Source organism: Mustela lutreola, chromosome 5 (assembly GCF_030435805.1).
Source record: "Mustela lutreola isolate mMusLut2 chromosome 5, mMusLut2.pri, whole genome shotgun sequence".
Lineage (NCBI taxonomy): Eukaryota > Metazoa > Chordata > Mammalia > Carnivora > Mustelidae > Mustela > Mustela lutreola.
The window spans coordinates 11,900,974-11,919,332 of NC_081294.1; the positions used below are offsets into that span (position 1 = coordinate 11,900,974).

Here is an 18,359-nt window from a genome sequence, read left to right on the forward strand (position 1 = left end):
TTGAAATACGCACACAATGGACAGTGAGCCGAGGATCCGTCAGCAAAGGCCTTAGCAAAGAACTCAGATTGAATCACTTCTGCCGAGATCCTTTCGAAAAAAGCTACTTTTTAAAAAAATCATGAACTACCTTATTCTAAAAACAAACATGTTTATTGAGGATTTCTTTTAAAATTGTGCTATGTTAGTCACCAAACAGTACATCATTGGTTTTTGATGTCATGTTTCATTGCTGGAGTGTAACACCCACTGCTCCCTGCAATCCGTGCCCTCATTAATACCCATCCCTGGACCAACTCAACACCCCAAACCCCTCCCTTCTAAAACCCTCACTTTATTTTCCAGAGTCCACTGTCTCTCATCATTCATCTCCTACTGCGATTTCTCCTCCTTCACTTTTCCCTTCTCCTAATGTCCTCCAGGCTATTCCTTGTGCTCCACAAATAAGTGAAACCATATGATAATTGACTCTCTCTGCTTGACTTATTTCACTCAGCAGAATCTCCTCCATTCTCATCCAAGTTGATGCAAAAGTTGGGAATTCGCCCTTTCTGATGGCTGAGTAATATTCCATAGTATATATGGACCACATCTTGTTTATCCATTCATCTGCTGAAGGGCATCTTGGCTCTTTCCACAGTTTGGCTATTGTGGCCATTTCTGCTATGAACATGGGGTGCCTATGGATCTTCTTTCCGCTACATCTGTATCTTTGGGGTAAATACCCAGTAGTGCAATCGCAGGGTCATACGGTAGCTCTATTTTTAATTTTTTGAGGAACCATGACATCGTTTTCCAAAGTGGCTGCATCAACTTGCATTCCCACCAACAGGTAAGAGGGTTCCCCTTTCTCCACAACTTCTCCAATGTCAAATTTTGCCATTATAACTGGTATAAGGTGGTATCTCAGTGTGGTTTTGATTTGAATTTCCCTGATGACTAATGTTGGTGAATGCCTTTTCATGTGTCTGCTAGCCATTTGTATGTCTCCTTTGGAGAAGTGTCTGCTCATGAGGTTTTAACATTGCGACGAAACATAGTTTTACTATAAAGCTCAACTCTGAATAGGGAATTATTGATGCAGACTCTGACAGGAGCTGCCGCTTATCTGTCGCAAACGAGCACTGTGGGCCAGTGTCCTTGACAGAACTTCTCTAGTTCTGGGAAGTGATTCCCATGGGAGGCAGTTTCCATAGTTGTCTTCAGAGAAATGAAACACCACAACTTCCTGTTACTCTGCTTTCTCTCCTTTGCATAACCTGTGACTAAACACTGAGGAGAGACATTCTGGCAGGAAACAGACATACCCAAGTCAACACGTCTACATCTTAGATGGTGCCCTATTGCTGGCATGCTATCATGAAAGCCTAGAATGTGGGTCTGGGCCCTCTTATGGAATAAGGTCCCTGATGAGGCCCGGCAGATGAGACCCGGTCCTTTCCACGATACGAGCTATTCTAAAGTTACAGTGTCATTCTTGATCACCTTCATTCTATGTATGCTTATTTTTGCCGTAAAGAGAGCCACTATTGGTGCAAACTTTTATTAACTTCCTGCAGCTGGGTTAAAAGAAACTAAACCTGATCTCTAAAATCTTGCAGCTCAGTAGAGAACATCCCTGGGAGATACATGCCCACATATTTTGGGCCAAGCAATGTGGTATAAATTGAGAACATCCTACTCCTATAGAAACCGTTAAGACTAGGGATAGCCAGTATTTTGGGAACAAGCTTTCTATAAAGTTTTAGGCCAGTTTTTACACTTTGGTTGTAAATATGATAAAATGTCTACATATGGTAATAATAATATGCAACCAACTTTCTAAATAAGAATGAACTTCAATTCTAACCACAGATTTTTACATTAGCCTGCCTGACGTAGTTGCTTCTTTAGTTGGGATAAAATAAGAATTTACTATGGATTATTATAAAAGAAAATTGTCCTAAAGTTTAACACATGGGTTTTCTATGCAACTTGGTGACTGTTCTGTTAATGAAGAAAGTCATTCTGACACTTGTTAAAACAGTAAGGAAGATTTTATTCTAGACTACTGCAATGGGGGGGGTCAACACCATTGCAGTCGGGATAGAGAGAGCAAGTTCAACTCTGAACACAGGAAGGACAAGTGGAGCTTTACAGCCAAAGAGCAGAGCTAGGGGGTCTGTGGATGGCATTGAGGGTGGGAAGATTCTTGTTAAAGGCAGGGCAGGCACCTGCCCACATCAAGGGTGGGGAATGAGGAGTGTGATAGATTTTCGGGGTGATCAGATATCAAGGGTGGGGAATTTGCTCTAAGCTGACCTAGCAAGATTCTTGATAAAGGCAGGTGAAGCAAGGGCAGATACGGAAGCTCAGGGTCGAGGCCTAGGTTGAGAAAAGAGCCAGCTACAATTTGGCTGATGAGAGAAACTTTGTCAGTTTCCACCATAGAGAATATTTAAGTTATTATTAAACTTTGAAAGCATGTAAAGACATCATGAGGGTCAACATCAAGAGGAAAATAGATTAATGGGTGTGTAGAGCCATTCCAAATTAATTCTGAGCATATGCCTCTACTACAGATTCCCTGAGGATACTAATCCAGCAAAACCTCCATCTCCAATCAACACTAATAAACTCAAAGGTCATAGCTTCTTTGGAATGAGGGCCATCTGGTTGGCAGCACCTCCTTTAATTGGCCACAAAGACAGAGCATGTTATCACCTCCCTTAGAATTACAGTAACAGCTCTCATACTCTGAAAATGGAATGGCATAAAATAGCCCGTGATGTAGAGGAAGCACTGAGGGTGGAAAATCCCCGCACATAACAACTCTGTGACTGGTTCCAGTTATGAGTTAACACTAATCGTTTCTGGTCATTAGGGCTTACAGTTGCTGTAAGTGAAGTCTTTCAAGCATTTGGAATGGCATTACTGTGTCATTTTCCCACTGACCATACCAAGTGAAAACATATGCATTCATTAAGCAGAAATTCCACATTTTTCAGGGGGAAAGAAGCCCAATACAATAAAAATAACCGTTAGCTGCAAAGTAATGTGATGACTAAAGAAAGCACTGAGACTCTGACTGGAGTCTAATTCTTCCATATGGCATCGTGTAGCTATGGCAACAGCAGACAGAGATACATGTGTGCAAAGAGGAATCCTTTAGGTTAAAGCTCTATGATGTTGAACTTTAATTTCCTTTAGGAAATGACTAACATTAGATCAGTTGGGTTCCACCCCCCACCCCATCACAACAAAGTCAACTCTGCTATGGAGCAGAGTTTGACCTGTATAAATAAACAATTCAGAAGTAAAGTTACATTTTCCAGAACTCCTTGTCAACACTTTCCTTTTCACGAACTGACGTTTTATTTCTCCAAATGAGCCCACATTTCTCATGATCTCTTTCCGCCTCCGACCTGAAGGGGCTATCAAGCCATCAGTAGACATACTCCATGAAAATACCAGACCTGGGCTGTCCAGTGTAACAGCCGCTGGCCATATATGGCCTTGGAGCATTTGGTATGTGGCCAGCCTGAGCTGAGACATAACATATGTGTAAAATGCACACTAGATTTCAAAGATTTAGTGCAAAAAGAAAAAAAAAAAGAAGAAGAAATCTCTCATTAATCATTTTATTTCGATTACAAGTTGAAATGATAGCATTTTAGATATAATAGGTAATACATACAAAAATTGTCTTCACCTATTTATATTTTTTGCCTTTTAAATGAGGCTATGAGCTAATTCCAAGTTTCATACGTGGCTCTTATTACATTTGTGCTGGACAGTGTGCATTAGACAGTGCTTTGGGGGAGGCTGTTTTTCTAGCCATCTGAACAGAATGAATATTTCACACGTCAGAAATAGCCCACCAGCAGAATCACATAATGACCCTACAATGGGCCCATCTGCTGTTACTGATTTAACTCCGTTATATAATCTTTCCTACTGTATGTAAAAAGGTAGTGGCCTTCCATTTTTCTTTTATGATATTCAGAAGCAAGGCTAACCACAACAGTCAAAAGTCTGCTAACAAACAACAGAAGTTTCATGACCACGAATGTGCAAATCCCAGAAACACATGAGAACCACTTTTGCCCTCTTCTTGTGCTGTAAGTACCTGCTATTAAATACCGCTAATACTGTATTAATTTGAGGTTATCTGGGCTCGGCAATATTTAAGGACACTATTATGAAATTTTACAACACTAAATGAAACCAAACTTTCAACCGCTCTTGTGACATTGACTCTATTTGTTGCAAAGGGCAAAGTATGAACTTGAGAGATTAATGTGAACAGTCTCCTGGGCAGTCGGAAAGCTGAATCTGTATTACTGTTTTACACTTCCATTCTAAGAAAATAACTTCAGTTGATTTATTTCATTGGTCCTAAATGCTTTGAACTCTGATTCATTCACAGCCATTCGAATAAATGTCAGTGAGTCTCTCTCGGAATGTCAGGAATAACAACAGCAATGACTAAAAAAACGTAAGAAGCATTCAAAAACGAAGAGAGGTGCTGTTTATGAAGAATTTGTTGTGGAAGGGAACAGCTTCCAGCGTTCCACGGCAAGAAAGCAACTCCAGCCTGGAGCTGGAGGGGAAGATCCTGCAGCAAGTAAGACAGGAACTGGAGAATAACTCAGGACCAAGAGAGAAAAAGTGAGTTATTTCAAGGCAGCTAGAGATCAAAACCAACAGATGACTTTCAAGTTCATAGCCTCTGACGCATAAGAGGTCATTTCCACGATTAAACTCTCCTTTCTTCCTGTGCTGCCGTCGCCCAGATAAACAGGCAGCAGACAGAAACCCACTGAACAAGTAGGTGGGAGCGAGAGTATCATATGGTGCCCGCAGAGCCTGCAGAATCTCCAGGCAGACTTGACTGAAGGAAAACACATCTCGGTTACTAGGCTGAGACGATCTATTTTCAGCAGAACCATCCTTCCTTAAAAGCGGGGAGGGAATGGGTTCTGATGAAATATAGATTGGGAAAAATTAAAAAGTGACGGTAAATTGATTTTCTTCTCCCAGTTTTCTTATTGGGGTGGGGAGAGAATTAGAGCTAGGTAGACTTTGGCAGGAGATGGTTTGCTGTTCAGCCATCCAAACCCAAAGTAGATCAGAAGCCCTGAGGGGCATTCCCAAATGGGTGATTTGTCTGAGAGTGCCGATATTAACAAGTGCTTTCTTATTAATGTTAAAATTGGGCTCCGTTTGAGTTAGGAAGGGAAGGATAGTGTGTGTCTACAGCCATGCAGTCTAAAACACAACAGCCCTGAGTCGCATAGAACCCAAAATACCCTTGATATGACCTCATGGGATGAGAACAACCGTGGTATGTTGTTCATTAGAAAAATAAGTCATTTCCAAACCACGCCAGCTAATAAATACAATGAAAAGTCCTGCAGTTTGTGAGGTCAGGTAATCAACGGAGATGAGGGACTGCTGATACTCCTGGACCCTGATATGTTACAAAAGGGTCCCCCAGAACGAGGTCCCAAGTCCTAAGTCCCTACTAAATTACCAGGATTACACCCCGAGGGGGTGGCCTTGAATACTTTCATTTTCTGCCTAGCGCCTCATTTGAGCCTAGCCGGTGCCTTCGGCTCCGTGACCCATGGCTGTGGTTACACACCCCACAAGAGCGGCAATGTCATTCTTAACTCAACGATAATGACTTTGAAGAACAAATGTGAGCAGGAACGTTCTCATTTTGCAAAGTGGAAAATGCTTTGAGATCTAGAGATGAAAAGCATGGGAGTATCACCTGTTAGCAACAGACAGATTGACGGTAAGCCTAGACTCTCATGTTTTTATAAACTCCAAACAAGACAGCAATGAAGAAAACAAAAACAAACAACACTAATGGCCAGCGAGCCAAATATTCAAGAATAGGTGCCTTCCTCCCTTGGCTGCCATACTGAGCCTTTTCAAAAGGCAGATGAGGCCACGAGTGACTGGGCGAACGTCCAACTGTCTTGTAACTTGGCCAAAAATGTTGAAGTAGATACGCCGGCGTAGAGACATTCTAATTACGCAGCTATTCCGTGGCCTATCAAAACCCTTTGTACTGTGACACATCTGCCGCTTCTATCTGACATCTGTTTAAATCTCAACTTCTCGGTGCTTTTACAAACATCTCTTAGTCCCACAGAGAAAACTGAAATCCAAGGAATGGATAAAAATGGCAAGGAGCTGACTCATTTTAACCGGTCGTGCGGGATCTCTTAAGGAAACGAGCACCTCACCCAAGACTCACTCTGCCTGCTGTCCACCCACAAGGGCTCACGGAATGGTGATCTTATCTTTTTTTCTCTATGAGGCTATACCCGAAAGATTAAAGCATGCACACCAGGGACATCAGCTTACCTAAGCTCTAAGAATAAAATATTAACTGGAGAACCAATAAATAAGGGGCCGAACTGATTTTTCGAAAAATACCTAAGCGGATATCGGATGTTAACACACTGAAGCTACTTTTCTAGGCTGATGCAACGCACGCATGGTTCACCTGCTGGGAAACAGACATTTAGCTAAGCAAATCAAGTAAACCAGAGGACAGAGTACATGCCGATGTGTTTTCCCATGTTCATGCGTGGCTCCTTTTTCTCGATAAATCACTCAGGTCATGACAAATAAACAGGTGCCGTGTCAGGTAGAGTGGTTAAGTCTGTTCTGCAGTGTGTCTGGATTTGGTCTCCTTTAAGTAAAAAACAAGAGTCGAAGACTACAAATTCATTTTTTATCAAATTTCGTCCCATTAGGGATTAAAGGGCTGTAGGAGAAGACAAATTAGCAATTTTGTCGATCTCTGTTAATCTTTTTTTTCAGGATAAGTTTCTTGTTTTTCAGTCTAAGTGCAGCATATTTTACACACACATTTGGGCTTATTTGCCTGCATGTTAGGTAGGGTCCAACCAGGCATAGCTGAGAAGCAGGCTGGGTGTCTATACAGGTTCTCTCCGCTCCCTTTTGAAGCGCACTCCACTTCTGAGGCCTCCCAACTTAAGGACCCTATCTGACATAGTCCATAAATTCTCTCATCTTTGTTTTAATTCTCCTGATTGCAGAACTTCTCTGGTTCCAGGTTTACTTTCCTTGGGATCCTGCTCACTGAGAGTTGATCGTTGGCAAGTTGGTGCGTTATATCACAGTTCTCCTCCCCTTGGAACTTCTTTTTATTGTTAAGGAGATTTAAACAGAGGCCTTCAAGTGACAATGCCATAATCTGAAACGGTCACTTGATTGCTCACAGTTTCCAAACCTGTCCAAGTGGGTGAAGGAGTCCTATTTGTTTGGATAAAGAGCGGCACTTGGCAAACTTCCGATCACAGCACGGGGGCCCATTCTAGCATAGGATAAAGCACATTAACTACAGACAAACTACAAAACATGTCCCGCTGTTCCTAGGCATGTCTGCAACACCTTCTTTTAAGAACTGCTATTTTACGCTATTTAGAAAAAGCAATCGCAGTAATCTAACCACACAATTAGACATAAAGTCGTCTGCGACAGGTTGGCTTGGATACCGCCCACGGATATCTTACCGTGAAAAACAAGCTTCTCTTTTCTCTAATGTAGTTCACTGGGCCATGCCTTACAGCGAACCCCACCAGGAATGTGCCGCCTTGTAAGGGTCCCATTACAGGGAAGTTTACTTGTGAAATTACTTCATCGCCCAAATGCTAGCTGTGCTCTAGGAAAAAAACCAGTTTGTCAAAATCAGGTGCATCCCCTCGTTGTACCCCCGTCGGAGGCAGAAGAACAAGTCAGCAAATGACGTCACCCAGCTGAAATGCACCTGCCTCTAAGCCCTGAATTACTCAAGGGAATTCCTTGTCAGACAATCATTCAGAAGAAACAATGTCCAAGCATGGCCTTTGCTAGAGTTTGAGTTAACTGATGACTCTTACTGTACGTTATAAAGAAGAGAAATAACAGAATCTAGAAGAACTTATTTAGTAACAGCCTCTGCTCTGAGCACCAACACATGCTTTCTCTAGTCAGACATTCACTGGGACGCTAGGAAAATGCTTTATTCTCAGCCCTTTACTAAAGAGTAGAAGGCCAGCTGGAACGGAGTAAGTAGCCACGGTCACATCCTTAGTAAGGGGCAAAAAGCCAGTACTTGAACTCAGGTTAATTCTTCCGTACTTTATTTTATTTATTTATTTATTTATTTATTTTCGTGCTGTATGACCTTTAATTAGGTATAAAGACTTCCAATCACGTCACCTAGGGACCATCTACCCGCTGCTCTGTTTGGCCGCCAGTCTCTTGTCTCTCTCTTCAGCAATGGTGAGGCGGATACCCTTTCCACGGGGAAGAGAAATCCATGGTTTGTTGCCTTTGCCAATAACAAAAATGTTGGAGAGTCGGGTGGCAAAACTGTTGCCATTGGCGTCTTTCACGTGAACCACATCAAATGAACCAGGGTGTCTCTCTCTGTTGGTGATCACACCAATTCTTCCCAGGTTAGCACCCCCAGTCACCATACACAGATTACCAGTGTCAAACTTGATGAAATCAGTAATCTTTCCAGTTTCCAAATCAATCTGAATGGTGTCATTGACCTTGATGAGGGGATCAGGATAGCGGATGGTGCGAGCATCGTGAGTCACCAGATGGGGGATGCCTTTTGTCCCCACAAAGATCTTTCTCACTTTGCACAACTTGTACTTGGCCTCCTTGAGTGTAATCCGATGAACAGCAAAGCAACCCTTGGTATCATAGATCAGATGGAAATTCTCTCCAGTCTTGTCAATGCTGATGACATCCATAAAACCAGCAGGGTATGTTATATCAGTTTGGACCTTGCCATCAATCTTAATAAAACGCTGCATACAGATCTTCTTTACTTCATCTCCTGTTAGGGCATACTTAAGTCTGTTCCTTAAGAAAATGATGAGAGGGAGACACTCTCTCAGCTTATGGGGACCAGTAGATGGGCGAGGAGCGAACACACCAGTCAGTTTATCCAGCATCCAATGCTTTGGAGCTGCTACACGCTTCAGATGTTTCTTGGGACCACGAGCCATGGCTGCGCTCTATTTTATTTTATTTTTATAGAGAGGGAGAGATGGTGGGGATGGGGGCAGGGCAGGGGGAGAGGGAGAGAGAATTTTAAGCAGGCTCTGCGGGGCTCCATCTCACAGTCCTGACATCATGACCTGAGCAAACCAAGATGCTTAACTGACTGAGCCACCCAGGTGCCCCAGGTCTTCAGTACTTTTAACCACTACGATACTCTGTACAACCAGAAATGCTTATTTTGATATATAGCTACCTGAGGTCCTTCTGCTTTCCTTCCTCAATCTTGGCGGTCAGATTTCTAGAAATAACACATCAAACAATCAAAAGCGAAACATACTACAGAGTTAGAATTCAGCTTCTAGTGGAAAATGTCAAAGTTCTACAAATAATACTGCCTTCTCTCCGAGATACAGGAGACAAGTGTCAAATCTCTACTTTATAAATAAACTACCAAATGCTGAGGAAGAATGTCTTTGGGCATATTGCCTGTTCTTGTGCCGCAAATCAGCAGGAATGCCTGACACGTGATCTAGAATCTACTTCTGCCAGCCTAGTCCTGGGGAACCGTCATATATCATGTGTGTCTCACGAATCCGTCTTTGAAAAAAACTCCTCACCAAATCAAATCGCACAGAAAGAGCTGTTGCACGCTTCCTGTGTTTTAGGCAGAGATCTGAGACAAATGGAAGCTGTTCTCCTGTGCTCGGGATATATAAAAGAGGTGGTATACTGAGCTAAGTGCTGTGTCTTTAGCGGTGTTCATGAATTCACTCTTAATTGAATAATAACTTCAGGAAAACATCAACCTCGCCTCCATAATGAACCTTCACAATCTCAGCCCTGTGTTATATAAAGCAGGAAACTACTAATGCTTCACTCCCCGTCCGGGTGTTGCAATACGTGGACAAGGCACCCATCTCTTCTTCACCTGTAGGACGTCTGCAGGGGCGAATCAACGTCAGGACAGTACTGTGTTTTCGGTTGAAAAACACCTCATTGTATGTCACGTTACATCACCCTGACAGGCTGAAGACGTCCTTAACAGAACTACTGAGCATGTTTTTAAAAATGGGTGTGGGCGGGTGCCTGGGTGGCTCAGTGGGTTAAAGCCTCTGCCTTTGACTCAGGTCATGATTCCAGGGTCCTGGGATCGGACCCCACATTGGGCTCTCAGCGGGGAGCCTGCTTCCCTCACCCCCCACCCCCGCCTGCCTCTCTGCCTACTTGTGATCTCTGTCTGTCAAATAAATAAAAAATATATTTTTAAAAAAATAAATAAAAATAAAAATGAGTGTAGGAAGCCGAACTGTGCGGCAGGAAGGTTCTGGGTTTGAGGCCGCCTTCCAAACCTCCGAAACCTTTTGTGCCCGGGCTTGGTTGGGCAACCGTGTTTTCCTCTCCTGGCACCGTATCACACAGGGGGCACAACCCTTGTGGTCAGCGCCCAGCGCTGGCACCGCCTCTCGCCGGGCCCACACCCCCACGCAGGCCGGAATAGCGGGAGGTGCGGACCGCACGATGAGGAGGCCGAGGAACGCGCAGCCCTGTCCCGAGGGAAGGGGCCAAGTCAAACAGGCGACCGGGCCAGCAGGGCAGGAAGTGGCCGGGAAGACATTCCCCGATGGCTCGGGATATTTAAATGTTGAGGACTGGGGAGTGTGAGCGTGTGTGTGTGTGTGTGTGCGTGTGTGTGCACGCACGTGTGTGTGTGTGGATGGGGGTGGGCGAGAGGTGTACACAACCCGGAGGATAAGAGAATCCTATTGCTAAACCTAAAAATAATTTGGTCCTGATGGATGGATCGCAGCACTAGCAAAGCAAACACGGCAGCAAAGGGCTATTGAAGATCCCAGGGCGGTAGGTGTGTTTTCCCAGGCTGCCTGGCCTCTGCCTATGTCCATGGGCATTGCCCGGGAAGAACAGCCCTTCAGCTGGCCCGGCCTATAAAACAGTGCATTTGATCCACCATTTTACCCCACATGGAGTCTGGCCCTTGGTGCTGGGAAGACACCAGCCTCCCCGGTGTGCCTGGGGCCCGCCTGGCTTAGCACTCAGAGTCCCAGATCCCAGAAACCCCGTAGTCGCGGGCGAACTGGGTCAGTCGGTTACTCCACGGACAGCTCACGGTGGATCTTTTTTCTGCCTTAGTGTAGAGGTGTTTGCATTTTTCTTTTTTTTTCTCTTTCTTTTAAAGGCCAACACTTTTAGGTGAAGGAACTGTCTTTGGATCGGTAGAATACTGACAATGTGATTTTGAAGATTCCAAATGCTGCACCACACATAAAGCGACAAACCCAAACGTCTAAAGCTGCTCTTGAGGTCACATAAGGTGATCTCTGGTGTGTTTTTTTCACATTAAGATACACTCTTCAGTAGTAGTATTGATGGTACATTTAAAAGCAGCGTTCTTTAAACTCAAATTTGCACAAAGCTTTAGAAGTTGTAGTTTGAGAGAACTCCTCCTGTAGACGGTTAGCCCTGGGAAGCCACTGAGACAGGCTGTGGCCACCCATGTAGCTCTGGGGCCCTGTGGGAGTGGTGAGGCGGACACCAGCAGAACCCATGGCTAACCCCCAAGCCGCAGTCTCCCTTACCAATACTTGACCTCAGCCCTTCCCCATTCTCCTTCATGAAATGCCAACTTCTTGTTTCGCTTGCTCTCTGGAGGGACAGGCACAGGCCCAAGGACCAATCAGACTCAAGCAGAGTAGTGCGCAAGGAAGGACCACAACTTCTTCCTCCTGGCACAGCACAGCTTGGCGTATCTGTCAGTGAAACACCTGAGTGCTTCACCCGGCTTTGCCTCTCCAGGGTCCTCTGTGACCCCAGGCTGCCTCATGATGTTTTCACTCGGTTTACTGCTTTGGGATTCTAGAAACACAGTGTGAGCCTGCCAGGGTTTTCCCGCTGATTATCTGCTGATTTTGAAGTCACAGAACTGTGTTTCTTTCCGTGGTGTTTCTAGATGCCAACCACTTTGGGGTAGGGTCAGGTGGGGCCAGGACAGTTGCCGCTGGATGATTCCTGGCTGGCCCACAGGCATGGCTTTCGTTAGCAGGGCTGTGATGCCCACTCAGAGGCTGCGGAGAGACGGGGGCTCCAGAAGGAAGGATGTAGAAATTATCGATGTTCCCACTAGCTATTTTCATTATTACTATTTTGGCCTCTCTTAATTAAGTCACTAAAGGTCTCATTAAAAAAAAAAAATGACTTCTCTTGCTAGTCACATGTCCTCACTTTGCTATATAGTTCAGCTCATTTACTCAGGTGTTAGGACGGTATATGCCAAGATGTGCCTCGAAGACAATTCCAGGATCCCCTTTTCCCATGCAGAATGCTGCCACGATATTTACAGCCCTGATTCCCATTTGCAAAGAGGTCCTTGTTCAAATGCCCTGGCCACCAGCCTCCTCTGAGAAATCCTACACTACAGGAGACCATCCTTACTGTCATCAACCCAACATTGCTCAAATGTACTTGACCACAGGGTCTAATCCGCACTTAAGCCCTACTGGGGCACCTAAGATTTGGGGAAACTTGCTTAACTAAGATATTCTCAGAATTAAAAACAGTCTCTTTTCCTCAACTAGACTATGAATCTTGCTAATTGAGTAAAAGTGGTTAGTAAACCGTAGACCATTTCCCACAGATTAATCTTTTTCATCAACAAGTTAAATTCTGAAGAAAGATAAGGAGGAGGGGTAACATCTTTAAGGAACAAAGCTTAATCATTTATAAAAAATATTTTACTTTTAAAAACCTACCCCAAATTTTGAGGGGGGAAAAAATTCCTTGCCCAGCAAAGCATCCAATTCTCTACCAGAATTTCCCAACAGCTCAAAATACCAACAGGGTACAGCTCTACTCAACATTACAGTGAAATTCCTGGAACCCCCTTCTAAGAAAAGCCAAGCTGTAGATCAAGAACCACCAAATATTGATATTTTCTGGCTGGAAAATCATACTAAGAAATCAGTCTTTAAGCAGTTACATTTCTAAAACAGAACATAATTAAAAATCTAAAAATGTAAACAAACTATTTAAAAGTTCTTAAAAGGTTGCTGCTACAGATATAAATTTATTGTCTCAGTGGAAAATCTGACAGCTTTCCACGTATAGGTATTATTTCCACTATTGTGCTTTGTTATGAGGTCCCCAAAATAGTTGCAGTGAAGGAAAAAAATGCTTCTAGGTTATAAATAAGCATATCCTTTCCAAAAAATTCAGTAACTAAAGTCAACTATCAAATTGCTAGCTAATGGTACTAGGGGTAGTTACACATAGAGGGAAAAGTCAAAATAAACATTGTTTTAAGTAAATAAGCAGACTTGTGGAAACGTTCGAGTCATCTAGAAAACACAGCATGAGAATTAAAAACAAATTCTAACAGATTTATTTAAAACTGGTACAAGAGACCTCAGGCTCTTGATCTCAGCTCAGGTCTTGATCTCAGGGTTGTGAGTTCAAGCCCTGCCTACTTAAAAAAACAAACGATACATGGGTTCAAGAGGAGCGGGAGGCCGTAATTCCAACAAAGGTTAAAGTGAATTTTAATCAGCATTCGTGCTTTAGGTTCCTGGCTTTAAAAATGGGGATAAGGATCTATGTTCCACCAGGAGAGCCATGAAAAATTAGGAAAGAATATGACTATTGAGATAGTGGAAAACACACCAACACTCACTAACCTTTCTGCAAGGAAAAATTTAACTAGTTCGGATTACTTCTAGCCTACCTTCCAACTGACAAAATATATCTAGCTACAGCCGAATAGTAGCCAGGGACAACTTCTGGGTGCTTAATGCTTCCAACCCTGATGAAATCCCACTGCTGCTTTGGTGGGCCCCCTAGCTTGGCCAACTTAATGAGGAGGCTCCAGCAACCTGTACTTATAATCCTGGGTCCCTGGTGGATCAGTAAGGCAACCTGAGGTCAGCGGCTTTTCTCTCGCTCATGCTAAGGCTCCTGATAGAGTGTACCTTCAAGTGTCCTAGAGGAAATAATACTCATTCCATTCTTAAATCACAGCGAAGCCACCTATGTTGAAAGTTCTACCAAAGAAGAATTGGTTTGACATGCTCATTAAAAATGAGGTCTCTTTCTCTGCAACCTGAGCTTTCTAAATTAGCTCAGGTCTTGAAGCAGGTTCATTGGTGGACGAGACATTAGCTCTTCATGCTAACTGATAAGAGTCAAAACCAAGCTCTTACCTACTAACCTTGGACAGCTTGTTGAGCTGTTAGAAATACCAATTTTTAAAAATTTTTTTGGCGAGAAAGAGAATCTTAAGCAGGGTCCCTCCTCAGCGTAGAGCCTCAGCCGGGATTCGATCTCACCACCTGGAGACCATGACCTCAGCCGAAATCAAGAGTCCAACGCTTAACCGACGGATCCAGCCAGGTGCCCCAGAAACCCAGTCTTCGTAACACCTGCAACAACAGAGGCTGAAGCAAGATTCTCCCTTGCTCCTTCCCTGGCCTAATGTATTTATGGTCCCAGGACAGAGCCCTAGGGCTACAGGAGTAAGAAAGGGTGGGGATTACATTAAGTGTCAGGATTGAAAAGTCTACTGCACAAGCTTAAAAGGAAATGGTGATCTTTGTCAGAGCCTTTCAAAACAGCCCAGGACTGGCCTATGTTGGGCCTGATGCTGACGAGCCCAACTGACCTGAGGCCCTGCCCCTCTCATCAAAAATTAGGCAAGAAGAAAATGACCTGGTGCCTATTTATATGTGCTGGTGGGTCATTCCTTTGTCCATGTAATAGGAGTATTTTTGTGCAAAGGGACTATTTAGGGGCTCTGCAGTCCTCCAACAACGCTTCAGCTTCTCTTTCTTGTGTCAAAACTCTTCAGTAACACACCTTAGAGTCAGCAGCAGGAAGGAGTGAGGAGACCAGCCAGCAGCAGCCTGGGCCTTCCGTGGGGCCCACACGGACATGTGTTCCGTCCAGACCCGGCCTGGCCTAAGTCCAGAATAGGGCTCCCCTTCCACAAAATTCATAAGCATCTCATAAGCAACTCTAAATTGATTTTCCATAAAATTTTAAAGTATGAGGCAAAAAGGCCTGATGTCGTGGCAAAGAATATGAACTCTCCTGTTGGCCTGTTGGCAATGCTGTCTGTCCCTGGACAAGCTATCTGCCTGCCACCTGCAACTTTGGTTCCCCTGTGAGTAAAGCAGAGATGACAGGAACCACCTCCTAAGGGAGGGCCCCCGTGTAAAGTGCTGAGTTAGTGCCCGGTCTACAGGAAGCCCTCCATAGGCGGCAACAACAGTTACTGTCACTATTGCTAATTACAGTAAAGGCAGGTGAGCTCAGTGGACTCTGTTGAGGGAAAACCCATTTTTACTGCTGATTTACTAAGGAATACCTTGAGATTCTTTTAAAAAATGTAAAGGTCTATTCTGTGGTCTTAGGCAAATCACTATCCTCCCTGTGTCTTCATTTCCTCATCTGGAGAAAGAGAATCATAACAGGAGCAGCTTCCTGGCGTGAATTAGCCGATTAATGAGTTAATACCCATACAGGATTTAGAGCAGTTACCTGGAACACAGTCAGGACTAGATAACTTGTTTCTTGTTTCACCCTCATTAAGATAAACAAAAACACTGCTCTCCAGTCAGTCAGTCAGAGTAGGAAAGAAAAGCCTATTTACTTCACTAACATTAATGAATCAGATAGTGCTAATCATTACTTTTGCTGCTAGTACAGCTAATTTTAATTTCTATGGTGATCTCTCTCTCTTTTTTTTTTTTTAAAGATTTTTATTTATTTATTGGACAGAGAGATCACAAGTAGGCAGAGAGGCAGGCAGAGAGAGAGGGAAGCAGGCTCTCCCTGCTGAGCAGAGAGCCCAATGCGGGGCTGGATCCCAGGACCCTGGGATCATGACCTGAGCTGAAGGCAGAGGCTTAACCCACTGAGCCACCCAGGCGCCCTTCTATGGTGATCTCTTTACAAGGTTTTTAAAAACATGTATATAATACTGGATTTGTACAGAGTTGGTTAAATTTTAAGATGCTTCCAGATTATTTTTAATTCTGTTGAGACTAAGAGACTAATGTTAAGAGACGAATGTGCACTCTGGTTAATCATTAGAAACGCTTGGGCGAGTCTGGGCCATTGTAAAAGGGAGTCCTAGAAAAGTGTGACAGTCTGTGCTCACAGAACAGCTCAGCACACCTTGAAACGCTTCTCAAGTCTACGACCTGTGACTCTGAAAACCAATTTTGCAACCAGGCTCTCAAGCCTTCTGATGGCTTGGTGTGTTGGTGATAAAAAGCAGCAGGAGTCAGCCCTCTTCCCGGGCAGGCATCTCGTGCGCTTACCATCATTTAATTTCAAGCCTTGGGAAGATCCAGAAACACTCTTATAGTGCTACTATGAATTTCTGGCTCGTGAGATTCTGGCAGATGTTCCTGCTGGCTGAGAATTACTTTTCCTGTTTGTCTTTCTGCTTATCCAGTCACCCTCTTGTCTTCTGGCGGGATCACGCTTGGGGGCAATCCTGTCCATTTCCAGACAGCACCCAAGCACCTTCCCTGATGCAAGCCCTAAGTCTGCAGTCATGGGAGGGCCCTCCCCTGCCTGAGGTGAGGGGAGAGGCTCCAGCACTAACAGCTGGTCCCGGAGGGGCTGTCTGTTTAGTTCCAATGGGATTATGTTACTTGGCAAATGGTACTGTGCACACTTTCTGATAAAGGACAGTTGAGAAACAGTTTATTTTTTCAATAGATCACTTAACGAACGTAACAAAACACTCCGTGGTGTGAACTTTTCTGCCAGTGTACACAAACTGCAGGTGTGCCCAGGCGCAAACTCAGCCAGACCCTTCCCGGCCCTGAAGGCGCACGCAGATGTTGGCCAAGGAACAGGCCCACTCTCCATGTCATGACAAAGAACACCAAAGGCCCAAGCCCTGGGGCCTTGGCTCTTTGTAAACAACAGGGGAATGTCTTCGAGCAATAACTAATCATAAACATCTGAGCAAAGATCCTTCCAGTGATTGTGACCTAGCTAGCTTTCCAAATATATCGTCACTTCACTTTTTTGCACAAATTGAGCCTAGTGCCCTGTTAGTTTAACAGAGGAGGGAAAAGTCTCGAAAGTGAAAGCCTGTGAGGGTCCTGGGTTGCCATAGCAACCGCAGCACGCACTTTCTCTGCTTGCTTAGGTTTCAACCTAAGTGCTCAACCAGGAAAGAAACCGACTTACTACTTATCATTTCTGGAAAAGGAAAAGATTATACTCTTTCCTTTTAATCCTTAACAGAGAGTAGTGAGGGCAGGTAGAAAGGATGTTAACACAGATGACTTAAAACTTCTTAACTTGGGGTGCCTGGGTAGCTCGGTCAGGTAAGTGTCTGCTTTCCATTCAGGTCATGATTCCAGGGTCCCAGGATCGAGTCCCACAGCTGGGGGCCTGCTTCTCCCTCTCCCACTCCCCCTGCTCATGCTCCCTCTCTTTTTCCCAAATAAATAAATAGAAATATTTATTAAAAAAAAACAAAAGCTTTACACAAAACTTGAATGCACACGTGCACACACGCACACGTGCACACACACACACCACTGCCACAGTTGTGGCTTGCTGTCTGACAGGGTCCTCCTAAAGCCCAGTATACCAGCATATTCTGTAGCTTGAATTCTAGGAGTCGTATCCATTAAGAACAAAAACCAGAAAGATTCCTTTTTTTTTTTTTTTTTTTTTTTTTATCTTTAGCATTAAAAAAGAGCTTTTGTTTGGTTCTGTTTTCAAGGCTGGGGAGATTTTGATCAGCCTCCAAACTCCTATTACCTTCAGGCTGAAATCCAGACTAGAAAATGCCAAGCCCCAGATCTTCCTTTTCCTAGAAGAAGCGACAAGACACAGAACAACAGAACGAAAGCCCCGGCGGTGCTCACCAGGCAGCATCTCGTTCTCAATATTCTACTTCTGCACCATAAGGAGGGCACTTTGTGCATCGGGGATGTCTATGGGAGCTGGTGTTTATTCTGACTCGGGGAGGAATGAGAAGACGGAACATCTGCCATCAGAGGGAGGAACCCCTGCCCTGCCTGCCAAGCACCAGTAACCAATCACAGACTGACCCTGAGAAAATGACCAATATCTGACCTTTTCTGTGATCTGACATAATAATGTCCAGGCTGGCCTTGTCCAAGTCAGCTGGCCACACCCCTCCATGAATGTCACCAAACCCTTCTGAGAATAAGCAAGGAGAGATGAGACATTGTTAAATGCTTTATTCCGGGGACTCCTGCCCTATCAGCGATGGGCAGTAACATTTTGTTTTCATCCCAACCGCCCTCTCTATAAACCGGTTTGCTCAAAAAGAG

General features: G+C 44.2%; 2 protein-coding genes across 2 annotated transcripts in view; both read right to left on the minus strand.

Moving 5' to 3' along the window:
• ANKH (ANKH inorganic pyrophosphate transport regulator) overlaps nt 1–18,359 on the minus strand; it is a 128,775-nt gene that overhangs the window by 86,545 nt on the left and 23,871 nt on the right. The gene's annotated exons all lie outside the window — the stretch shown is intronic.
• Nucleotides 8,153–9,038, minus strand: LOC131831598 (small ribosomal subunit protein eS4-like). The gene has a single exon (XM_059173679.1). It carries the CDS (start codon nt 9,027–9,029, stop codon nt 8,238–8,240), a length of 792 nt encoding a protein of 263 aa, XP_059029662.1. The 5' UTR covers nt 9,030–9,038; the 3' UTR covers nt 8,153–8,237.

Excerpts from the sequence above, each read along its gene's own strand:
- LOC131831598 (XM_059173679.1), bottom strand. The coding sequence starts at position 9,029 with ATGGCTCGTGGTCCCAAGAAACATCTGAAGCGTGTAGCAGCTCCAAAG.